The sequence below is a fragment of the Mesoplodon bidens genome (assembly GCF_964165515.1).
Source record: "Mesoplodon bidens genome assembly, chromosome: 3".
NCBI lineage: Eukaryota > Metazoa > Chordata > Mammalia > Artiodactyla > Ziphiidae > Mesoplodon > Mesoplodon bidens.
The window spans coordinates 93,137,511-93,163,753 of record NC_138178.1 but is presented as its reverse complement, the minus strand read 5'-3'; the positions used below and the strand labels follow the sequence as shown (position 1 = coordinate 93,163,753).

At 38.8% G+C, this 26,243-nt stretch overlaps 2 protein-coding genes across 8 annotated transcripts in view; one reads left to right on the top strand and one right to left on the bottom strand.

The window, feature by feature from the left end:
* TMEM87A (transmembrane protein 87A) overlaps window positions 1-16,670 on the bottom strand; it is a 43,497-nt gene extending 26,827 nt beyond the window's left edge. For 3 of the 4 annotated variants that reach the window (XM_081227204.1, XM_081227206.1, XM_081227205.1), the window contains exons 1-7: window positions 16,479-16,670; window positions 15,121-15,181; window positions 12,107-12,192; window positions 8,466-8,579; window positions 6,072-6,125; window positions 5,941-5,985; window positions 1,949-2,066 (exon numbers count right to left, since the gene is read on the bottom strand). In XM_081227204.1, coding sequence (XP_081083330.1) covers window positions 1,949-2,066; window positions 5,941-5,985; window positions 6,072-6,125; window positions 8,466-8,579; window positions 12,107-12,192; window positions 15,121-15,181; window positions 16,479-16,622 — 622 coding nt within the window. In that variant the 5' untranslated portion in view covers window positions 16,623-16,670. The remainder of the gene's footprint in view (window positions 1-1,948; window positions 2,067-5,940; window positions 5,986-6,071; window positions 6,126-8,465; window positions 8,580-12,106; window positions 12,193-15,120; window positions 15,182-16,478) is intronic. The other variant, XM_081227207.1, reaches the window with a different exon arrangement.
* GANC (glucosidase alpha, neutral C) overlaps window positions 16,647-26,243 on the top strand; it is a 74,752-nt gene continuing 65,155 nt past the window's right edge. For 3 of the 4 annotated variants that reach the window (XM_081227202.1, XM_081227200.1, XM_081227203.1), the window contains exons 1-3: window positions 17,053-17,722; window positions 22,863-22,925; window positions 24,448-24,556. In XM_081227202.1, the coding sequence (XP_081083328.1) occupies window positions 17,694-17,722; window positions 22,863-22,925; window positions 24,448-24,556 (201 nt within the window). In that variant the 5' untranslated portion in view covers window positions 17,053-17,693. Of the gene's footprint in view, window positions 16,669-17,052; window positions 17,723-22,862; window positions 22,926-24,447; window positions 24,557-26,243 lie in introns of those variants that run through there. The other variant, XM_081227201.1, reaches the window with a different exon arrangement.

Genomic DNA, 26,243 nt, shown 5'->3' with positions numbered 1-26,243 from the left:
AACTACAGAGCCCATGCGCTCTGGAGCCTGCACGCCACAACTAGAGAGAAGCCCACGTGCCGCAACGAAAGATCCTGCGTGCTGCAACTAAGACCTGACACAGCCAAAAATAAAGAAAGAAAGAAAAAAAATTTATCAGTTGTTTAAAATCCTCATGGCATGGGACTTCCCTGGTGATCAAGTGGTTAAGACCCTGCGCTTCCACTGCAGGGTGATCCCTGGTCGGGGAACTAAGATCCTGCATGCCGCGCAGTGAGCCAAAAAAAAACCCCAAAAAACAAAAAACCTTCATGAGGGAAAAAAAGAACATCAGGCCAAAACACTATCATAAGTGAGTTCTATCAAACATTCAAGGAATGGATAATTCTATCCTTACAAAAACTGCTCAACAGAATATAAAAACGGGACATTCTCTGATTCATTGTATGAAACTCGCATAACGTGGATGCCAAAACCCATAGAAGATGTACGAGAAATGAAAATGATAGGTCAATCTTACTTTGAACATAAGACAAAAAACTCTAATAGAATGTGTGTGTGTGTGTGTGTGTGTGTGTGTGTGTGCGTGCGTCAAGGCCAAATAGTGGCATCTCGGAAATTCAAGAATGGTTTAACATTAGAAAACCAGTTAATGCAATGCATCACATTAATAGGTTAAATGAGGAAATCTATATGATCAATTTAATCAATACAGTTAAAGCATTCCATAAAACTGAGTATTCATTCTCAATACTAAAAAAAGAAAAACATTCACTTAGTAAACTAAGATAGAAAGAAATATCCTGAACCAAATAAAGAATATTTTTTAAAAATCTACAGTAGGGCTTCCCTGGTGGTGCAGTGGTTGGGAGTCCCCCTGCCAATGCAGGGGACATGGGTTTGAGCCCTGCTCTGGGAGGATCCCACATGCCGTGAAGCAACTGAGCCCATGTGCCACAGCTACCGAGCCTGCGCTCTAGAGCCTGGAAGCCACAACTACTGAGCCTGCATGCCACAGCTACTGAAGCCCATGTGCCTAGAGCCCGTGTTCCGCAACAGGAGAGGCCACGGCTACGAGGAGCCCATGCACCGCAACAAAAGAGTAGCCCCCACTCACCGCAACTAGGGAAAGCCCACGTGCAGCAACAAAGACCCAATGCAGCCAAAAAATAAATAAAATAAAAATCTTTAAAAAAAAAAGACAGTAAAAAATCTACAGTAAACATCATACTTAATGGTGAAATGTGCTAATATTGCCAATAAAGTCAGGAGCAAGAAAGGATGGCCACCATCATTGTTTCTATCCAACGTTCTACTTGAGAAAGCAGGGGAGGGAAGAAAACAGTAAAGGAGAAGGAAGAAACAAAAAAGAAACCACAGAAGATAAGACCAATTAGTAAGTTATTGTAAAATTCTAGGTAAGAGATGATGAATCCCTAAACTGGGCAGCAAAAGTAGAAAGGAGAACACTAAGAAAAATTGAGACATTAAAAAATTATCCAAGTCAATTGATTTAAAAATTTCCAAGTTTTGACTTCATAACTAAGTTTTAACAAGTCTACTGAGAACATAATACTAATTGAACATTTTAAAAGGAGGATCAAATGAAGGAAAATGAAATATAGTGTCTATAATACATAATAAGAAAGCATACATGAAGTGCCTATCACAAACATATTGAATGCAGAAAAATGTTAATTTCTCTCCCTCAATTTTTCTACTTGACAACATTCTTAATTTATTATTCCCTCTTTTTTTTTTTGGCTGCACTGCATGGCTTGTGGGATCTTAGTTCCCTGACAAGGGATCAAACCCGTGCCCTCTGCAGTGGAAGCATGGAGTCCGGACCACTGGACGGCCATGGAATTCCCCTTATTATTACCTCTTTAAAGCAATTTTACACTACCCACCATGCGACACAGCTAGATAACAGTAATACAAATGATAAAAAAAAACAAAATGTACTTACTGGTAAAAAGATTACTTAGTGAATTTTCTTTTGATGATTCTTTGGAGGATGAAATGCCAACATGTACAATAAAAATGTATGGTGCATCTTGCCAAGTTTTCAAGGGCTCGTGCATTACCTAGAGAAGAAAGAAGACATCAAATCTCCCAATCTTAAGAATTAAGAACACAGGTTGGCGGGAGGGGGGTGAGGAATTGGGAGATAGGGATTGACACATATACACTATTGATACTATGTATAAGACAGATAACTAATGAGAACATACTGTATAGCATAGGGAACTCTATTTAATGCACTGTGGTGACCTAAATGGGAAGGAAATCCAAAAAAGAGGGGATATATGTATATGTATAGCTGATTCATTTTGCTGTACAGCAGAAACTAACAAAACATTGTAAAGCAACTATAATCCAATAAAAATTAATTTAAAAAATACAAAGTGGCAAAAAAAAAACCCACAGGTTAATTACACAAGATGAATATTTCATTCCAGAATGTGCCCAGAAACTTGGTTGAGTCCTTCACTTTTACTCATTAAAACAGTAGCCAAAACAAAACAAACAGGCCTACAGTGTATACAATAAAGTAGGTTAATTATAAATTACTAAAAGGCGGGACATCTTATATTTTGTTATACATAAAAATCTCATGTTTAACTTTTTTTTTAACAAAGAAAACCTGAATTTAAATCCCTAAAATGAAACTCTACTTAAGCCATGCTAAGATGCTGGGTTATATTTTACACAGATATCCCAAACAAACTAAAGAAATTTAATTTAAATCATCTGGAAAAAAACACCCATGATGACATCGGTGAATTATAAACACCAGTTCCTGAATCTAATTCCCTTTGTTCAATGCCCTTCCCAAGACCACCACAATTTCTGCTAACGAGGTCTCACATTTATATCGAAAATTTAATCTTGGCTAGGCTATATGGAAAGCAAGAGTCACTGTCCCCCAAAGTCAAGAAAGTAGAATAAATAGCCTCCATGTTTATGGAACTGGTTACCTGATCCAAAGCCAGTTAGTCTGTGCACAGCCCTACCAAAAAGCCATGAAAGGATGTGTTGCCTTAAATGCTAGATGGACTATGGACCTTCACAAAAGCAAGACTAAAACAGAAAGACAAGGGAGATGAACATAGAAAATGCCTGGCTGCTTCTTCCTCATGTCTGAAAGGAGGCACTACTATTTAGACTTGCAATTTATTACTTTCTGGTCTTAAAAGGAACTTTTATCCAGAGACCTCTGCGTAAGCTTCATTGATCTATGAAACCCCTCAAAGTGAATAATAGATTCTGCATTTTCCTAGGGAGCCACAGCTTTTCTCAAATGCTAAAATTATCCTACAACCCAAGAAAATTCTGAACAAGAGTTCGAAAATTATATTCCATGATACAAATTCAAAGTGTCAAAACAAAGCAGATTAAATGATTCTTCAGCTTTACATTTACTAGGTTATCTTAGTAACTTAAGGACATAAATGTCATGTTGAATCATACGTTGATTTACCTCTGCCTGATAGCTTCTTTCTGACAAAATGCAGGGGCACTTTGTGAGAAAACTGTACATATTCAAAGTTACAGGTAATCATGTCCTATTTATCCACTGAACCTCTCCTGAACTTAACTGTTCATTAACCAGTAAAACTTTGGTATAATAAGCTGCTCTGCTATTAATTTTACATATCTTAAAAATTACCTCTTACAAATCTCAAAGGGACTGATTCTCATATTCCAAGATTTGATAAAGTTTGCACTTAACTCTGAAATATAGATATTTTGATCCTGTAAAAATAATATTCATAGGCTAGGCACTCTGTTAAGCATGTAATATTTATTACTTTCTTTAATTCTCACAACAATCCTACCAGATACTATTACTAGCTCCTTCAATAGGTGAATGGATAAACAAACTATGGTACATCCAGACAATGAAATATTATTCAGCACTAAAAAGAAATGAACTCTCAAGCCAGGAGAAGGCATGGAGAAACCTTAAATGCGTATTACTAAGTGAAAGACACCAATCTGAAAAGACAATATATGATTCCAATTATATGACATTCTGAAAGATGCAAAACTATAGACACAGTAAGAAAAAAAAAAAAAAAAAAATCAGTCATTGTCCGGGGCTTGAGGATAGGGAGGGATGAATAACTGGAGCATAGGGGATTTTTAAGGCAATGAAACTATTCTGTATGATATTATAATGGTGTTTATCTGTCATTTTACACTTCTTAAAACCCAAAGAATGTATAACATAAAGAACTAACCCTAATGTAAACTACAGACTTTGGTTGATAATGATGTGTCAATGATGGCTCATCAATTGTAACAAGTGTACCACACTGGTGCAGGATGCTGATGGTGTGGGAATGGGAGTGTGCATTTGTGGAGGTGGTATGTGGGAACTCTCTGTGCTTTTTGCTCAATTTTGTTGTGAACCTAAAACTGCTCCAAAAAATAAAACTTATTAATAGAAAAAAAATTATAATAGTAAACATATCACATTATTCCTTAAATCAAACCAGAAAACTCAGTTACTCAAGATATTAAATCTTTTCTTAGGGGAAGGGACAGAGAGGCCCTTTCCTCTAAAAAACATGTTTTATCAGAGTTTTAATAAAAGTGGGTAGAGATACTGAACTTATTAGTATCCTTTAAATAGGATTATAAAGTATTCTCTTAGGCTCAATTTCAGGAAGAATAATCAAAGGACAGATAATTCTTTGACTTCCTTTGACTATAAACAGACTAAATATTTCTAAATATTACTTGTGATATTCAACGGGGTCATCTTTTCAGCCAGCTTTAATCACTGGGAACAGGGCTCAAGCCTTCAGTAGAACTTAAAAGTATGCTATGCACAGAAGACCACTGAATAAAGCACAATTACAAACAGCCAATATGCATGTAAATGGATATTCAGCATCAACAATTATTTTTAATACAATTTACAAAAAGTTAACCAGAAAAAACTGCATAAATCTGTTTTAAATTATAATAGCCATTGTTTGTGAAGAAAGAGAGAAACGCAATCTTACTTTCTTGGGACCACAAATCACTACAACTTTTTTCTAGAGCACTCTGACAAAACATTACAAAAGAATTTATAAACTGTGCATATACTTGGACGCAACAGTCCCACCTCTAGGAATTTAGGCTAAAGAAAATATTATAAATGTGCACAAAGATACAGCTAGACACTATGAACATGATCCTATTCGTAACAGTGAAAATTTGGAAGCAACCCAATGTACATCAACTGGGAGTTAATTATAAAAATCATGGTAAAATAGTAAGCAGCCCAAGAGAGGCCTGAGTAGGCCCTAACTGCTCACCCCGGCTGATCATAAGGCTCTGTACAAGAAGGAAGTAAAAGTTAAAACAGAGTTTTAAATTGTGAAAGAAGCCAGACACAGGCCACAAATTGTACGATTCCATTTATATGAAATGAACAGAACAGGCAAATCCACAGAGACGGAAAGAATAGTGTTTGCCTAGAGCTGGGGGAACAGTGGAATGAGGAGTGACGGCTAATGACTGCATGGTTAGTTTTGGGGGTGATGAAGATGTTCTGGAATTAGACAGTGATTGGTGGTCGTACAACTAAAAACCTCTTAATTGTACATTTTAAAAGGGTAAATTTTGAGATATACACTTCCAATTATATTCTATCACAAGATTTTACATGGAGTTTAAGGTTCTTCCTTAAAAGTTTCTTAGTATTTACAAATAATATTTATAAGGTGATAATTACAAAACAATACAGACTGATTGTAGCAAACATGGAAAAGACAGAAAACATAAAAAAGAAAATAAAAATCACTCACAATATCATCCAGATATAACCATTATTAACATTTTGGTGTATAACTTCCATTCTTAAGTTTCTTTTTAAATGTAAGCATAAGATAAGAATTTAAAATAAACAAACATAAGAGCACTAAAATGTGTTCAATGCCCTAAATTCCCTATCACACTTACAGTTTTGTCTCCAGTAAAGGTAAGATTTGTTCCATTCTCCTTGGCCTTCAAACAAACAAACAAACAAAAAAGAAAATTAATTCAGAATTTCTACTTTACTCTCAGAAATATATAAAAAGGAAAACAATTACCTCCTGTTTTTCTCCTAGAAGAGGCAATCGATGCACAAAATCCCCAGAAAAACTCTATGAAAGAAACAGAAAACTAAAATGAAAGATGTATATCAGCAAAAGAAAAGCATAGCTCAAAATCCACAGAAACAGTTAAAGCAAAACATATTATAAAAGTAAACATAATAATATGGCATTAACAGACAAAATACTTCCAATTAACCACAAACAAGTGAATAAAACCTTGCTAGAAACTAAAAAATAGTATCAAACCAAACTGGCCACTCAATTTTTATATAAGATTATAGATATTGTCATTCTTGACAAAACCTTAAACAGAAAACACACGAGTAGGATAAATGGATGTCATAGTTCCCTGAATTTCTACACATGAGGAAAATGTGGCTCAAAGTTATAAAGCTTTAGATACAGAAATGGGATCTGAACCTAAGATTCCTAACTCTGAGGTCCACTGCTCCTTCCATCACAACACATGCCACACCTGTAAAAAAAAAACCTCCACTAATTACCTTTCTTACCAGTTATCAGCAAACGAGGCATTATCCTTCCTGAGTAATTAGGGCATGTATTTCAACTCTACATTAGACTGGAGGAGGAAACCTTATGAAGAGGGGTTTATGCCAAAACCCTGGAAAGCTGATAGCAGATCTAAAAGTAGTGAACCTTGGGCAACAATATACAACAGGTAACTTTCCACAATCAAATCCAAGAAAGGCCAACCAATCTTCCTAGCCTGGGGGATAAATTTGGAAAACAACAGAAAACCCCCTACTCAACATCACATTGTGACTAGCTTTCTTTTTCTACCATACTTCCACTATTTTAAAGCTATTTTCTTTTTATCCCAGGTCATAAAATCTACGGTATGACAAGAACACAACCCTTGTAGTTCAATTATCAATGACTTCATTTGCTCATCAATTAACAATTATTAAGTAAAAGACTTCTTATCAATAAACTTTACTTCTAGTAAGCAGACAGAAAACCTAACTTTCCATGAACTTGCCTCTTCAAGAAAAGGTGCTAAATAATCTGAAGCAGTATTTAAATGCCATAAAGACAAAGTAAAGGCTATAGCTAAAATAACTATTTTCAACACCTATAAAATACATAATTTTTTTATCAAAAAACTGGGGTCAGATTCTACTTCTAAGAAAAGAGAATTTTATAATATAAACCCCATTTATATGATTACATACATATAAGCATTAAAATACACAATACTGGGAATTCCCTGGCAGTCCAATAGTTAGGACTTGGTGCTTTCACCGCCGTGGCCCAGGTTCAATCCCTGGTCAAGGAACTAAGATCCCGCAAGCCACAGAGCATGGCCAAATAAAAAAGAGTAATAATACAAAATAAAATAAAATAAACAATATTATTCACCTCTTCCCCTTTATTCGAAAAAAGTTGTAAAGTTCAACCCTTTGATTTCAAGTCCATAGTAGGAAAATCTAAAAATGTTGATTCTGGGATATATCAATTAGATGAGATGACAAGAGGATTAAAAAATGAGGGTATCAAAAGTCCATCAATGGATGAATGGATAAAGAAAATGTGGTATATATGTACAATGAAATATTCTTCAGCCTTAAAAGAGAAATGAAATTCTGATGCATGCTACATGGACGAACCCTGAAAACATTTTATTACGTTAAAGAAGCCAAAAAAATATTGTACGATTTTACTTCTTTGAGATATTTAGAACAGTCAGATTCACAGAGAAAGAAAGTAGAATAGTTGTTACCAGGGAAGTGGGAGTGGAAGTGGGGGTGGGTGTTTTTATTATTTAATTGTTATGAAGTAACCACTGCAGATGATGAAAGAGTTCTGCAGATGGCTAGTGCTGATAGTTGCACAACAAGGTGAATATACTTAATGTAACCGAATGGCACACTTAAAAATGGTTAAAACGGGGCTTCCCTGGTGGCGCAGTGGTTGGGGGTCTGCCTGCCAATGCAGGGGACGCGGGTTCGTGCCCCAGTCCGGGTGGATCCCACGTGCCATGGAGCGGCTGGGCCCGTGAGCCATGGCCGCGGAGCCTGCGCGTCTGGAGCCTGTGCTCCGCAACAGGAGAGGCCACAGCAGTGAGAGGCCCGCGTACCGCAAAAGCAAAAAAAAAAAAAAAAAAAAAAAAAGGTTAAAATGGTAAATTCTATGTTATATATATTTTACTATAATAAAAAAAACTGAGGCTTTGCTTTTTACACACAAAGGAAAGCACATCCTCTCTTTGAGATGAACGTTTAAGTGGCTGACTATGTACCTATCAGAACATGATTCTAACTTGCTTCTGTCAGAAGGAATTGAGGAGTGAGAAATGAGTATCACCAAAAATACAGCCATCATATTATTCACCTCTTCTATTTCCCTCCAACTACTATCAAATATTACCTGTGTTTTAAAGAGTTCACTGCAGTTTTGGAACAATTTTGATGATGTTTGATATTTCCCAGACAAGCCTTTTTTTTCCTTAAGGTTTTCCAAGTATGTCTCTACTTCTTCTGCCTGGAAAAACAGAGAAAATACAAAGTATTTAACTTACCTCAGATATTTAAAAGAAAACAAATAGATTGCCTTTGGTACAAATATAGTTTTGGATTTGCTAATTTTATTTTATTTGTGTGTGTGTGTGTGTGGTACGCGGGCCTCTCACTGTTGTGGCCTCTCCCGTTGTGGAGCACAGGCTCCGGACGCGCAGGCTCGGCGGCCATGGCTCACGGGCCCAGCTGCTCCACAGCATGTGGGATCTTCCCAGACCGGGGCACAAACCTGTGTTGCCTGCATCGGCAGGCGGACTCTCAACCACTGCGCCACCAGGGAAGCCGTGGATTTGCTAATTTTAAAATTAACAACATCTTGGGCTTCCTGGTGGCGCAGTGGTTAAGAATTCTCCTGCCAATGCAGGGGACGCGGGTTCGAGCCCTGGTCTGGGAAGATCACACACGCCGCAGAGCAACTAAGCCCGTGCACCACAACTACTGAGCTTGTGCTCCAGAGCCTGCGAGCCACAACTACTGAGTCCACATGACGCAACTACTGAAGCGCTAGAGCCCGTGTTCTGCAACAAGAGAAGCCATCGCAATGAGAAGCCTGCGCACGGCAAAAAAGAGTAGCCCCCACTCGCCACAAGTAGAGAAAGCCTGGGCGCAGCAGCGAAGATCCAATGCAGCCAAAAATAAATAAATAAAAATAAATAAATTTACTAAATAAATAAAATTAACAACATCAGATAAAGACTATATATTAGTATTCAAGAATCTAACAGTATTGGACTCTACAGTGCAGAATTCTAGTCTATGACTCATGAAGGATAGTTCCTCTTAAAAATTCTAGGAAGACTGGGAAACTGTCAGAGTCCACAGGGTTTTGTTATAAGAAAATATATTTACAAGAGTTCCTTGACTAAATTAACAACACCACCACCAACAACAAAAAACTTGTGCTTCTAAGCTAGATAAGCTAGAGCACAAAGCTGTTGCAGCCATTCACAGCCCACTATTAATACTATGAAAAAAAATCATCATTTCTGTGGCTTCATCAGTTCTGTGATTTTTCTCCCATACCAACATCCCTAATCTCACCCTCTTTTTTTCGAAGCTCCAATTTCACACCTCCAACTACTTGCTTGTCATTTCCATAATTCTGTCCTGTGGCAATTCAAAATAATTTTTACATTCCTAAGTTGTCCTACTCATGAAGACTGAATCTGATAAGCTTGACCAGTTTTTATCACAAGTTTCAAGCATATGTAAATTTAACTAGTGTTCGATTAGGAGAAAAGGTCAATGATATTTCAAACCATATTCTGGAAATATTTCTCTCTAAATTCTTCAGTCCTCCTCATCACACCAATCTTACCCAATGTTATATAACAAAAACAAAATACAATCAGCAACACTACAAAAAAGATAATGTAAAACCCTAATACTGGGCAGAAATTCAAAATGCTCAAGGTTTAAAAAAACCAACTGGACGGTGGACATTTTTTAAAGACTAGTCCTATTACTTTTTTTAAAAGAAACTTCAAGAATAGTAGGGGAGATGTAAGAAAGAAAAAAAATGATGCAAATAGTGGGATGAAAACAGAATGGAAAAGGCCTGAAAAATCCATCTAGGAGCAATATATCTTCAATGCTCATATACAGTGTACTGTAGCAACTCTGAAGGTGTGGCCCATGGATGCTTTCATGAGGTTTAAGAGGTCAAAACTATTTTCATCTTCATCATCATCAGCATCTATTTGCCTTGTACTGACAGTGCAAAAGTAATCATGCGAAAAATGGCAGCCCCCTATCAGTGGTACCTAACTGTACTAGTAGTCATTGTACTCTCACAGTCACAAACTTGCAGTTCAAAAAAAAAGGCCAGTTTTATGTAAGAATGCCCTTGATGAAACAGTAAAAATTATTAATGTCATTAAATCTGGACCTTTGAGCACATGCCTTTTAAAATATTCTATCAGACAAAAAAAGAAGTATGCAAAATACTATAAATGACTGTCTTAAGACAAAGCACTTTGCAACTATTTTAACTTGTAAGCTAAACTATCCACTGTTTTCATTTACTTGAAAGAATGACCAACAAACTACAGATATTCAGACTTGGGTATTTGGGAGACATTTTCCTGAAAATGGGCAAAGGGAGGCTGTCACGTCACGGAAGGCAACTGACAGCATACATTGTCAATAATAAAATTTAAGGGGCTTCCCCGGTGGTTCAGTGGTAAAGAATCCACCTTCCAATGCAGGGAACTTGGGTTCGATCCCTGGTTGGGGAACTAAGATCCCACATGCCGTGGGGCAACTAAGCCCGCGTGCCACAGCTAGAGAGCCCGCGTGTCGCAAACTACAGAGCCCACGTGCTCTGGAACCTGCGTGCCACAACTACAGAGCCCAGGCGCCCCGGAGCTCGCATGCCACAACTAGAGAAGAGAAAACCCGCACACCACGACTAGAAAGAAGGCCGTGCACTGGAACTAGAGAGAAGTCCTCGCACCGCAACAGAAGATCCTGCATGCCGCAATGAAAATCCCACGTACTGCAACTAAGACCTGACGCAGCCAAAAATAAATAAATAAATAAATAAATAATGAAGTCTTCTTGGACCTTGAAAAAAAAATTTTTATTAAAAAATAAGTAAATAAATAAAATTTGAGCTTTCAAGGAAAAACTGGAATTTTGGAAAACTTGCATGTTCCCTACCATGATTTATAGTTTCCAATACTTACAGAGTATCTGATGAGATTGAAAGGTCATATTAACAAATGTAATTTTGAATTAATTGTAAAATGAATTAGTATTTTTGGAAGCTTTATATAATTCAGCCAACCAATATTTTCTAAGTGACCATGAAAGATGCTGCCAAATCAGACATGGGCAAAAGACCATTCAAAGTGCAAGACACACCAATTTGTTTTAATATAACAGAGCACAGAAAAAGTTCACTGATATGGTTTCAGATTCCACACTGCAACTAACCTTTAAGAAACTCCACTTAATTGCGTTTGGGTATAGAATCAAAGAACAATATCCACAATTGCCTGAAAACACTATTAAAATACCATTCCCTTTTCCAACTACATATCTGTGTGAGGCCACATTCTGTGCATACACTTCAACCAAAATAACACATCACAATAGACTGAGTGAAGGAAGTATAAGAATCCAGCTATCTTCTATTACACTAGATATTAAACAAATAGATTTGCAAAAATACAAAATCATACCACTCTTCCCAGTTTCTTTGAAAAATAGTTATTTTTCACAAATTAACAAATATTTCTGTATTTTTCTGTTTTAATTTCTAATACAGTAACCCACATGAATAAAGGCTTTTTTGGTGTCTGTGGTAAGTGAACACAGTTCTGAGACCAATTAAGTTTGAGAATTGATGGTACAAATTTGCCTGCAAATTGGGAAGCACGATTCTAGTTCCAGCTCTTCTCCATAGCTACATGACACTCTTTCCTCTATCAGGTTGGGACCCGATGATATCTAAAGTCTAAGAAAAGTCTGTAATTTTATGTTCCATACCTTGAAGTTGTAGATTTCATTGTAACAGTCAGCACTTTTCAGATACCAGGTTATATTCAAAGATACATCACAAGGTTCTCCATCAACTATAAAAGAAGAAATCTTTGTGAATAAAAGATAATTCCCAAACAAAGCATTTTTCCTAAACTATTACCCCACATCCCATTTCCTGCTAAACTAAGATACCCAAAGACCATCCTTTCTCCAAACAGAAGGTAATGAAGTAATAAATTTTAAAAGAACTAGATATTCTTCAGTTAAAAGTAAGAATTGTTGCTCACAGAAATAAAAAGCAGTTAAGGATTTTTAACCTTTGAAACCGTGTATCTATTTTTATGCCTTAAAACCTTCATTTCTGGTTCTCTCTTGGGAAAAAACCTGGCAGTGATAAAGCAGCCTTAAGTTAAAGTCAGCCTTCTATTATCATTTAAATATTTACTGAGCAGAGCACTTAAATATACAGATACATGGCACTGTGTTAGGCCAATCAGGGGAACAGAAGGGAACAAATTATTGAAGACTCTTAAGAAAAGTCTTAAAAGATTCTAGTTGAAGAGTCAAGGAATAACAACATTAGGAATGTCACAAGGCAACAAAAATAGTTCCACTGAGGGAAAACCTCGTGGCTTAAACCTTGAGAGATACCAAAATTGGATAGAAAAGAACTATCAACAAAAAGCAAACCTGGCTGGGGAAGGCAGGAATAGAAAAAACAAAGATAAAAAGAGTATTAGATTCTTTTTAAAACTCACCTTAAGAGAAGCCTCAAGGAACCTCATGAAATCATAGAAGCCTCACATAACTCATTCAACATATTTTGGAGCACAATATTCTAGTGAACCAAAGCATTAGTCTGAAGACTTGGGGGTGTAAACCTGACTATATGACTGTTAACTGTCTCACCTGGGGGAAGTCAGTATTTCCTTTTATCTTTGATTCCAGCTGAGGAAGGGAAAATATACTAGAAATACATACTTTGTGCAAATGTGACAAAGATAAACAGGACTGAATCTAAAAACCTACTTTTGGTTCTTAAAAGAAGCACACCTAAAATTACCAACTTTCCCCTTTCTTTGGTTTAAGTGGTTTTCTCAGACTAATTTTTAAGCGGCACACTTTTATCAAGCTCAGCTTTTATAAGGCTTTTATAAGGCTAAAATACACAGAAATCTGATGTGTTGGATAGAATGTATGGAAATGCTGAAAAGGATACTGCAATCTTGTTATGAACTACTCAGAAGAACCAAACAGAAAAGGAATTAATTAAATAAAAGTCCTAATAGGAGATTTGCAGGGAAATGTGCCTGCAAAAATACTACTATTTATGTTAAAAGACATAGAATTTTTTTTTTTTTGGCCACGCCGCGAGGCTTGTGGGATCTTAGTCCCCAGACCAGGGACTGAACCCTGGCCCTCTGCAGTGAAAGCTCGGAGTCCTAACCACTGTACCATCAGGGAATTCCCAAAACACGTAGAACTTTAAATGAATGGCTTTAAGAGACAATGAAAATGGTCCTGCCACATTCCCCACCTTTCCTTGGCTGGCAGGTCTAGTCCCTAAGAATCTTACATGAGCCAGGTGCAGGTGTAAGGGAGAAGTGGCTACCTCTCCAAGGGACTGGAGTTCCAGGCTTTAGCAAATCTCACTTCTTTCTCCAAAACAGACATTTTTAATGTAGGTGAAAAACTGTAATTTTAGGCTTAAAAAAAAAGAAAATGGCCCTGCCAAGTTCATGGAAATCTATTTATACCATACCCACAAAAGCATAAAATCAGAGACAAGGTAAGTATGAGAAAACACAGAAGTAACAAAGTGAAAGACAATGCAAATTTTAAGAAGCTTCAAACCCTCCAAAAACAACGAAACACAGACACTTCAAAATATGCAGCTTGACCAAAAACCACTAGAAAAACCATTAGAACAAAATACAGGTAAGAAGAAACTGTACATAATAAAAGGACAGAATAGCATACAGGCTGTCAGGCTATTTCAAAAGACAAAATACTGCTATCCCTAAGAGCTCTTCTTTTCTAGAAAGCCAACCTCACAAGAAATACCAGCATGTCAGAGTAGATTTGATTTAAATCAAATTTAAATTATTAGCCAAGAGATCATATTTTCATGGACACAGTATATTCTTCATAGAAATTCTACCTAACCCCTCCATCCTACCAGGCTATAATCTCAATAAGAGAAAGGGTGTTTTCTATCACTTCCTTGCTGTCTAAAACACTGCCTGGCACTAAACATAGTAGGTGTTCAGTAACTACCTACTAAGTGATTAAAAGAATAAAATCATCCAACTATGGCATACTTTGCATTTTCATAGAGAGAAATATGCATAGGAGCACACATGGATGATCTGGATTTTTATTCCTGATTTGAAATGGAGCTGCCCATGATCATTCATTCCCTAAAAATAAAGCCAGTTCCAGAAATAAAAGGAAGCTTTTCTTTAATGCACAATGGGGTATTCTGGATTCAGATACAGTGGTTTTCCCACTGGACAGACTGGTTTTGTTCTACATATCCCTATTTCCTGGTAATTATCTTTGAGCTTCCTCTTCCAAAGATCCAAGTGGTAAAATACTCCTTCAGCAAACAAAAGCTTTACTGAACATATTTGTTCAGAGCCAATGGTCTGACAAACCTAGGTCATGTGTCCAGTAAACATCTAAAAAGCACACAAAAACAAAATCGGCAGTTATCTCTATGACAGAGAACAGATTAAAACCCATGGAGGCGATCAACCAAAACAATGTGTCTAACTATATATTGTTAACACCAGAAAAACAAGAGAAGAAAATAAAGTTCATAAAAGTAAGCATTCTAAAGATTATTCTGTGAAAGGACCTTAGTTACACTACGTAGGTTTATACCTAGATAGTGCTGGACTATTAAATTTCAGAACTTATGTTGAGAGTAAATCATCAGAGATAGAAAACAGGTAATTTGAAAGTTTAAAGATCACTCAAAAACTCGAATAAAAACTTCATGAAATGCAAAAACTCACATTTCAGGAAGATAGTGGTATTTTTGAAGAGGATCTTTCCAAAACTAAAATAATTTTTCCCCTGCAAAGATAAAGGAGAGATAATTAGCATCAGATCACTTTAATTCCCAAAGCAGAATATAACTGACATGAAGGCTAAAATTTATAAAATGTTGACGTTAGTTTTCTTAACACACACACACAAAAAGGCATCAATATCCTTCCTTTTAGTAAAATTCAACCATATCCAAACTGCAGGATTTTGAAGCTTGGTGCAGAGACAAGTTTTTTCTTTTTTCCACAGGCCATGAAGCAAGGACTCTAGAAGGAAGGCTGCTAGAAATCCTAACCTAACTTAAATCCTTCTAAAAGGTACTCCTTAATCAGCTCATTCCCTTTACTCACTAATCACCGTCCAGAGTAACCAATCATTTCTTCAAATAAACTATCCTATGAGCAGACAGCCATATTTAACTATTAACTATTTTACAGGTAACAAATAAATATCTAAAATTGAGAATCTGAACATCGTCACCAAATGAACAAAAGCTGTAATTCTTGCCATATCAAAAACTCAAATAAGATTTGGGCATTACAACCAGTGAGCAGAGCAGAACAAAAAGGCTACCGTGGTTTTAATAAGACTAATGCTTTTCGGCATTTCCAGCGAGCATCTGATTTGTCGGCTCACAGCACTATAGCTCTTACTCAAACGACGTTTCAAAAAGGTGGTAAAGGGAAGAAAGGGTCAACCAATCCAGTTAATCATCCTTAAGAAAAACTAACTTATCATAAGAAATTTTAGAATATTGTTTCTTCCGTTTTAAACATTCTCACGTTAGAATACATCATTTTAAATGCCTAGGCTTCCTAATTACACGGCAAGGCTTAGAATAACCATTTCAAAGTCCAAACGAAATCAACCAACTTCGTTAAGTAGAATTATCCAGTAACAAAAAAGTGCAGAGAAAAAAAAAAAAGAAAGAAGAAAGATGTCTATTTACATATTCCTCTCATCCAACCCGGGGTCACAAGATTCTGTGAAACTTCTGCTGAAAGAGAAACCACTCTCCACCTATACATCAAGTTTACACGTTTCCAATCAGGCAATGAAAGTTCTCCGCCTTTGCTGATAAGAAACCGTTCCACCGCCACTCTCCGCTCCTGAATTGACCCTGACATTCCTGCTAATCTACCCAAAGGAGTGTACGGCTTCCCGCTCCAGGAAGGTGAGTCCCGGTTAAGCAGCTACACAGACACTCCCGGCAATCCCACCCCTTTGGAAGCGGACTTTAGTGGAACCTTCATGGACCCCTTGGGCTGCCGTAGCCCCACCCCTTGCTCCTCCGGGCTCAGTTGCTCCTGAAGTGACCACTCACCGACGGTATCGGAATGTGCCACTTGGATCGGTCGGCAGCAGCGACGGGTGCCGGTCCTACACTGAAAAGCGACAATGGGGACGTCTGAGCCCCCAGGAGAAGAAGAATGACAGGCAGCACCTGAAGCCACGCAGCCGCCGCCATCTTCACAGCCGTGGAGCGCCTACCGCAAGCATTTCACCTTCTTCCGGTTCGTCCCGCCCTCTTCCGGCTCCGCTCTGGGGGCGGGATAATCCGGGTCCTCAAAACCTCTGGTGGCTTGTTTGTTTAGCGACTCGGCGGCTCCGCCCTCAGGCAGTCGTCAGGCTTGGTGTGAGGCTTTGGACCTACTGCGCAGGCGTCTTCCTGCCGTAACCTGGTCACCTTGGAGTGTTAGGAGGATCCGCAAAAGTTACCAGCCGAATCTGTTGGCTCTTCTCTCTCCCAGCCCTTAAAGGGTTTGGGGACCAGGGAAGAACCCCATGTGGCGTTTGGCTTTCTCCTCCTCCCGTTCGCCCCAGTCCCTCATCGTTTCTGAGTCAGACGCTGGGGCCAAAACTCTGGGAAAGCCATAAGTCTGGCTGCCTATTTAGCGTGTAGTAGTGAGTACTCGGTTTCCGGAGGTATTTAAGCAAAGACTGGAGTTTGGCGGTGGTGGAGTATAAGCCCTCCTAAATTGGATAATGTAGTAGACAACCCCTTTTAAAAGACCCTTCTAGCCGTGACGGGTATGATGTAGAGTTTGGTCGGAGAACATCAACCTCCAGCAAAAACCCCGCCGGCACTTCCTACTCAAAACTAAAATATAGGAGAGAGTGGGTCAGTTTTCAGGATCTGTAGCGTGACAGTCACTGGGGTAGATCTGCAGGAGCTTCGCCCTAATCACGCAGGCCGTGTCGGTACTTCCTGGTTCTCACGCCCTTGGTCTGCATCCTCTAGGGCTCTTTGAGTACACGCCTCCTCGGATGCAAAAACCTTTTCAGTTTCTAATGAAGGAAGTTCCTCATCAGCTACTCAGAACCAAGAAAAATTTGCCAGATAAATCTCTGTAGAAACGCTAATTTGGGCCTGGAAATCCCGGGAGCAAGTGTCAATTTGTCACTCCTTAAGGACATGAAAGTCCCAGAAACTTGATGGTGGTGAAGTGCTGGCGGTTATTTAGAAAGACTGACAATCTAAAAGATCGCCTGGGACCTTGGCCTGAGATCTCGGAGCCTGTGAAGTGACTGGGAAGCCATGGACGCAGCTGAGAAAGAGGAAATCAGGTAAAGGCCCAGTGGTCCAGCAAGAACTGACCCCAGGGCCCACGGAAGCAGGGGATAGATAGTACCTGAAAACAACATTCTGGCTTTGAAGACTTTATTTATTTATTTTTTAACATTTTATTTATTTATTTTTGGCTGCGTTGGGTTTTCCTTGCTGCGTGCGGCTTTTCTCCAGTTGCGGGGAGCCGGGGCTACTCTGTTGCCGTGCGCGGACTTCTCGTTGAGATGGCTTCCTTTGTTGTAGAGCACAGGCTCTAGGCGCGCGGGCTTCAGTAGTTGTGGTGCGCGGGCTCTAGAGCGCAGGCTCAGTAGTTGAGGCGCATGGGCTTAGTTGCTCCGCGGCATGTGGGATCTTCCCCAACCGGGGCTGAAACCCGTGTCCCCTGCATTAGCAGGCAGATTGCTAACCACTGCACCACCAGGGAAGCCCCTGAAGACTTTGTTGATTGTTTGATTGCATGTCTTATTTGTATATTTTATATTTGTGGACTCAGTCTCTAGCTTTCTCAATTCCCCACGGAATTAATTGATATTAATAGCCCCTCATGAAATACTTGAAGGATGGTTAACAAAACCGGAAGAATTGTGATCAGAACTTTTTTTTTTAACGTTAACATGGTGGTATTTTATTTATTTATTTATCATATAAATTTATTTATTTTTGGCTGCGTTGGGTCTTCGTTGCTGCACACGGGCTTTCTCTAGTTGTGGCGAGTGGGGGCTACTTGTTGCGGAGCACGGGCTTCTCATTGCTGTCGCTTCTCCTGTTGTGGAGCACGGCCCTAGCTGTGTGGGCTTCAGTAGTTGTGGCACGCGGGCTCGGTAGTTGTGGCTCGTGGGCTCTAGAGCACAGGCTCAATAGTTGTGGTGCACAAGCTTAGTTGCTCCACGGCATGTGGGATCTTCCCAGACCAGGGCTCAAACCCATGTCCCCTGCATTGGCAGATGGATTCTTAACCACTACGCCACAAGGGAAGCCCTGTGATCAGAACTCTTAACACATGAATTTCAAACATGTTGCTTTCCAGGTTCAGCTAAGTACATCTCTTCCTATATCATTCCAGAGTTTATTCTTCAAAACTGGAAAGATCTTTTTTTTTTTTTTTTTTTTCCCGGTACACGGGCCTCTCACTGTTGTGGCCTCTCCCGTTGCGGAGCACAGGCTCCGGACGCGCAGGCTCAGCGGCCATGGCTCACGGGCCCAGCCGCTCTGCGGCATGTGGGATCTTCCCGGACCAGGGCACAAACCCGTGTCCCCTGCATCAGCAGGCGGACTCTCAACCACTGCGCCACCAGGGAAGCCCAAAACTGGAAAGATCTTTGACATAAACCACAGCAAGATCTTTTTGACCCACCTCCTAGAGTAACAGAAATAAAAACAAAAATAAACAAATGGGACTTAATTAAAAGCTTTTGCACAGCAAGGGAAACCATTAACAAGACAAAAAGACAACCCTCAGAATGGGAGAAAATATTTGCAAATGAAACAACAGACAAAGGATTAATCTCCAAAATGTACAAACAGCTCATGGAGCTCAATATCAAAAAAACAATCCAGTTAAAAAATGGGCAGAAGACCTAAATAGACATTTCACCAAGGAAGACATACAGATGGCCAAGAGGCACATGAAAAGATGCTCAACATCACTAATTATTAGAGAAATGCAAATCAAAACTACGATGAGGTATCACCTCATGCTGGTCAGAATGGCCATTATCATAAAATCTAGAAACAATAAATCCTGGAAAGAGTGTGGTGAAAAGGGAACCCTCCTGTACTGTGGGTGGGAATGTAAATTGATACAACCACTATGGAAAACAGTATAGAGGTTCCTTAAAAAACTAAAAATAGAACTACCATATGACCCAGCAATCCCACTACTGGGCATATACCCTGAGAAAACCATAACTCAAAAAGATACATGTACCACAGTGTTCATTGCAGCACTATTTACAATAGCCAGGACGTGGAACCAACCTAAATGTCCATTGACAGATGAATGGATAAAGAAGATGTGGCACATATATACAGTGGAACATTACTCAGCCATAAAAAGAAACGAAACTGAGTTATTTGTAGTGAGGTGGATGGACCTAGAGTCTGCCATACAGAGTGAAGTAAGTCAGAAAGAGAAAAGCAAATACCGTATGCTAACACGTATATATGGAATCTAAAAAAAAAAAAAATGGTACTGATGAACCCAGTTGCAGGGCAGGAATAAAGAGGTAGACATAGAACATGGACTTGAGAACATGGGGTGGGAGGGCGAAGCTGGGGCAAAGTGCGAGTAGCATCAACATGTATACACTACCGAATGTAAAATCGTTGGCTGGTGGGAAGCAGCAGCATAGCACAGGGCAATCAGCTCAGTGCTTTGCGATGTCCTAGAGGGGTGGGATAGGGAGGAGGGGAGGGAGGCTCAAGAGGGAGGGGATATGGGGACATGTATATGCATATGGCTGATTAGCTTTGTTGTGCAACAGAAACTAACACAGTATTGTGAAGCAATTATACTCCAATAAAGATCTATTTTTTAAAAAAACTGGAAAGATTGCAAATTTCTCTAATTTTTGTGCTCTTTTAAAAAAATTTTTTTAATTTATTTAGTTAAAATTTTTGGCTGTGTTGGGGTCTTCATTGCTGCGCGTAGGCTTTCTCTAGTTGTGGTGAGTGGGGGCTACTTTTCGTTGTGGTGTGCGGGCTTCTCATTGTGGTGGCTTCTCTTGTTGCGGATCATGGGCTCTAGGCGTGCAGGCTTAAGTAGTTGCAGCACTAGGGCTCAATAGTTATGGCATGCTGGCCCTAGAGCGCGCAAGCTTCAGTAGCTGCGGCATGCAGGCTCTAGAGCGCAGGCTCAGTAGTTGTGGCGCACAGGCTTTGTTGTTCTGTGGCACGTAGGATCTTCCTGGACCAGGGCTCGAACCCATGTCCCCTGCTTTGGCAGGTGATTCTTAACCACTGCGCCACCAGGGAAGTCTATAATCTTTGCACACTTAATTAAAAGAAACTGTGATAAAGACTGAGTCAATGAAGGATTTGATTACTTCCATGATAAACCATGGCCTAGTGTATTTGGGCTTGTTTTCAGAATATTTTGCAATTGGTGTTCAGTCATAGCTTCCTACATAGTCATGGATATGCAGACTATAGATATATTCATCATGTCTCTACATGAAAGTCAGTGTGGTTTTTTTCTTCCTTATAGCCTATAGATGTTTTAATCAGTATATGTTAAATACATATACTGAAGTAGCAATATACATACATCTTGACCATGTTCTCTTCCAGAAACAGCTTTTTTTGGAAACTTGGTTTTAAAAAACATTGGCCCCTACAGAAGACCTAAATAGACATTTCTCCAAAGAAGATATACAGATTGCCAACAAACACATGAAAGAATGCTCAACATCATTAATCATTAATCATTAGAGAAATGCAAATCAAAACCAGGGCTTCCCTGGTGGCGCAGTGGTTGAGAGTCCACCTGCCGATGCAGAGGACACGGGTTCGTGCCCCAGTCCGGGAAGATCCCACATGCCGTGGGGCGGCTGGGCCCGTGAGCCATGGCCGCTGAGCCTGTGCGTCCGGAGCCTGTGCTCTGCAACAGGAGAGGCCACAGCAGTGAGAGGCCCGCGTACTGCAAAAAAAAAAAAAAAAACTACAATGAGATATCATCTCACACCAGTCAGAATGGCCATCATCAAAAAATCTACAAACAATAAATGCTGGAGAGGGTTTGGAGAAAAGGGAACCCTCTTGCACTGTCGGTGGGAATGTAAATTGATACAGCCATTATGGAAAACAGTATGGAGGTTCCTTAAAAAACTAAAAATAGAACTACCATATGACCCAGCAATCCCACTACTGGGCATATACCCTGAGAAAACCATAATTCAAAAAGATTCATGTATCACAATGTTCACTGCAGCTCTATTTACAGTACCCAGGACATGGAACCAAGCTAAATGTCCATCGACAGATGAATGGATAGTGGCACATATATACAATGGAATATTACTCAGCCATAAAAAGGAACGATACTGAGTTATTTGTAGTGAGGTGGATGGACCTAGAGTCTGCCATACAGAGTGAAGTAAGTCAGAAAGAGAAAAACAAATACCGTATGCTAACACATATATATGGAATCTAAAGAAAAAAAAAAGAAAAGAAAAAAAGTGGTCAGAAGAACCTAGGGGCAAGATAGGAATAAAGATGCAGAGAGAATGGACTTGAGGATACGGGGAGGGGGAAGGGTAAGCTGGGACAAAGTGAAAGAGTGGCATGGACATATATACACTACCAAACGTAAAATAGATAGCTAGTGGGAAGCAGCCACATAGCAGAGGGAGATCAGCTCTGTGCTTTGTGACCACCTAGAGGGGTGGGATAGGGAGGGTGGGAGGGAGGGAGATGCAAGAGGGAAGAGATATGGGGACATATGTATGTTTATAACAGATTCACTTTGTTATAAAGCAGAAACTAACACACCATTGTAAAGCAATTATACTCTAATAAAGATGTTAAAAATAAATAAATAAATAAGAAATAAAAAACATTGGCCCCTAGATTGTCAGCATCATCTTAAAACGCAAAGAATTTTCCTTCCCTGTCTGTTTCTATCCTTATTCTAGCACCTCGTACATACCTCTGTTATATCATTTGTCAGGTTGATTTATAATGTTGGTTAGACTCTCAAAGAAAACTCGGACACAGTACTTCTTATCTTCCTCAGAGCCCAACACTCAGCAAGAATGTTCTGGAAATATTTTGTTGAATACATAGGTGGGTGGGTTGTTTTTGTTGGTTTGGTTTGGGGCTTTTTGTTTTTACTCCTTCAGATTTTATTGTTGAAGCCATAGCCTTCAGTCATTAATTTTAAAGAACCCTTTCTCATAAGTTACAGTGCTCTTTTTCTGTTGCTTTCTGAGAAATCCCAGAACTTCATGTTTTGTTGTTTACCATGGGCGGTTTACAAAAGGATGTTGTTCTGCAGCAAACACATTATTGTGTTATGGCCATGACACAATTTTGCATCACAGTGATTTATGTCCCATGATTTATATTATAGTTAGAGAAGGTACAAAATTTGGATTCACAAACCCTATGTCAAATAAGTTTCTCAAAATGTCTTTTTATTAGTGTTGAAGATGAAGCTGTGGATAAAAACATTTTCAAAGACTGCAGCAAGATTGCTTTCTACAGGTAAGAAGAGGAAGTATATGACCTAGATAGAATAGTTCTGAAAATATTTCAAAATTGATGTTTATTAAATTTTTGAGAACTGATAGACTTTCTGAGGAAAGAGTCAATTAGGAAATTCAGTGATTAAAGAATTTATTGACAGGAGAAATTCACCTTTACTACTCTAGCTTAACTCCTGTATTATTTTATTATTAATACATTATTATTAATTATAATTAATTATATTGTATACTTATACATTATAATTAACATTACTGTGTTAATAAACAGGTATTTTAAAAGTCAAAGTGTTTTTCAACTAATGTTAAAATTTTGAAGCTTTGAAGCAATAATACTTTTACATGGTTCAAAAATCAAATAATATAAAAAGATACACGTTGAAAAATGTTACTCTCTTTCTTGTCCCCTTCCACCCCATTCCACCTTTTTCCCTGTAAGTAACCAGATTTATTAATTTCTTATTTATCTTTCCAGTATTTCTTTTTGTGAATGCACATATTCTTATATCACCACCATTCTTAGGCCAAGTAGCTTTCTATATACACTGTGGTATACATCTTTTTTTCTGCTTCATAATTTATTCTGAAGAGCTCTGTATGAGTGTATGGAAATTGTCCTCTTTTTCATAGTTGTATGGTATTCCATTGGGTAAATTATAATGTATTCAGTCTCTCTCCTATTGCTAGAGCCCTGGGTTGTTTTCAGTCTTGCTGTAACGTCACTGCCACAGTGAAAAGCTATACATATGTCATTTCCTACACATGCAGGTATATTTGTAGGATGAATTTCCAGGAATGGGATTACTAGGTCAAAGAGTAAATGTATTTCAAATTTTAACTATTACCAGATATCCCTCCATAGAGGTTGTGTCATTTTGCACTCCCATCACCACTATATGATTGCCTATTTCCCCAGAGCCTCAAAAAATATTTCTTTAAAATTTTTTTTGAGTGTCTACCTTTATGTGGTCCTGAAACTGAAATCACCAAAAATTACATCATACAACTTTCTAATTTATACACACAACTCTAGAGAAAGCAAATCATATTTTAATTCTGAACAGGTACCTTAGAGGGAATTCTATAGTGAACTCCTGGTCACCTTGACAAACCACTGGATTATATTGGATTTCCACTAAAATTTATTAAGTTTGAATTAAAGTATACATTTCCTGGAAAGAGGGAGGGACATCAACAAGCTAATACGTGTCATCTACAAAAACTGCCCCACCTTCTCAATAAAGGAGACAAAATACCATCCTTGAGTAGTGTTATGGTGAACAATTTTATTAGTACTCTTCTTATTATTTTATTAATTGCATTAGCACTCTGCTTATTAATTTTGTTAGCTCTCTAAATTATTGATACTCCTCTTAGTGCTTTATTGGAGTACTAATATACTGCTTGTGCCCAGTTCACTTACTATCAAAGTGAATTTTAATGACTTCCACATGATAATATAGTCTTTTGGAGGCTGAGAGTCACAAATCATTCTCAGGCGTCTGTATACTCCAAATCTGTAGGCGTCAGAAACAGCGGCTCTCCAAGAAGTCTACCTATCGGGCATTACTAGACTCAGTCACAGCAGGCAAAGAGAGCACCAGCTTCCAAATCATCAACGAAGCAGCTAAGGTGAGAAAAAGTATTTTCTACAGAGAATTATTTGTTTCTGTATTTATTTGGGTTGAATGAAGTAAATTTCCACAAAGACTAATTAAACTATGTATGCTTCAAGAATAAACTTTGTGAGAGAAGTAATGCCATCTTTTTAATATCTACACAATGCTACTTTAAAAGTAATATGACTATCAACATATAGATTGCCTTGTATCAGATGCTTTCTTAGATTTACGAATGTTATTTCCTTTTAATTAATCTTCAGAATCATCTAAGAGGTACATTGCATTGTCCCTAATGTTCAGATAAGGAAATTGAAGTCTAAAAAGCCACTTGCTCCAAGTTATAGCTAGTAACCAGAATTTTCACCTGTGACTGTAGACTCTGTCACGCACCCACACTCTTTTTATCACTATTACACAACATACGCTCAAGCAAGGTACAGATTCAGTGAATGTCCAAACCTCAAAATGTGAGTGGGCAAGAGGAACAATGGTCTATGCAGTTGAATAAGTCACAGTGTTCCCTCCCCTAAGCTGATTCACTAACAGATCACCATAGTTATTACATGCTGAAAGGATTAGAGCAGTATCCTAAGTGCTTTTTCTCATCTATCAAGTTTTCACACTACTTCATATGGGCCAGTCACAGAAGAAGTGCTGTGGGCCGGGCTAGGAAGTGTGGTTATGCACAAGTAGCTGATGCTTCCAACCTGACCCTCACTTCACATCCTCCCCTGTCTTCGAAAGGTGTCCTAAGCTTCTAAGGCCTCCCAGACCAACCTGGTTTAATTGGTAATTGGCTGAAGGACATAGGTAAAGACATGCAGTCTAGTCCCATAACAGCTTAGATAGTAATTCCATCAGCTCACTAACAAATCCCAGTTCTGGGAAGCAGACTGAGAAGACATCCCCACTTTCACCGCAGCATTGTGAGAGATCTTGTGACTACTGTAGCACTTGCCGTATAACATTACACTGAGGAATCTTCTCGGAGAAGACAGAGCAAACACTGCCCCACAACATCAGGGCGTTCTTTGTAACATTTGTAAGGCCTTTAACTTAGTCGGGAGACTCAACTTTATTCCCAGGCAGGAGGTGCAATGGCACAGTGAGGAAGGCTACCTTCCATATGAAGTTTTAGAGATTTTAGTCACTTCAAAGATGTAGAATCCTCTAACATAACTTTCTTGCCTGAATTCAAAATAGGGGCTAGAATCATATCAACAGTTTGTGTTCTCCATCCCCGTCCCTTTTTCCCAACTTATGGTTACTTAAGGATGTAGTTGTGGTAGCAGCACACTTAGTTCTTTTCTCTTAACTACACTGAAGGGATGGTTAGCCTTTCTTCAAGACCTAGTGCTACTTCTTAATACCACTCATTGTTTTCTGGAGGAATTTCCCTCCTTGCTTGGCATCTGTGCAACCTTTGAGTTCACAGCTCATGGTACCCCGGAAGTCATAGTTGCTCAACTACTGATCCAGGTCTCCCAAACTTTACATCCTTTTGTAGCCAAGTTTGAAAGCTGTTCATGGGAGAACATGGGGCAGCATTAATTTCTTTCCTAGAGAGCCACCCGCCATTTGCATGTGGTCTAATAGCCCAATACCCCGCCTAACCCCTGTATTCAGGGTCAGCAGAAGCAGTTGGCTCCAGGAAATGCAAGGAGTCCACCAGAGACCTTCCAGAAGTCAGTAGGCCT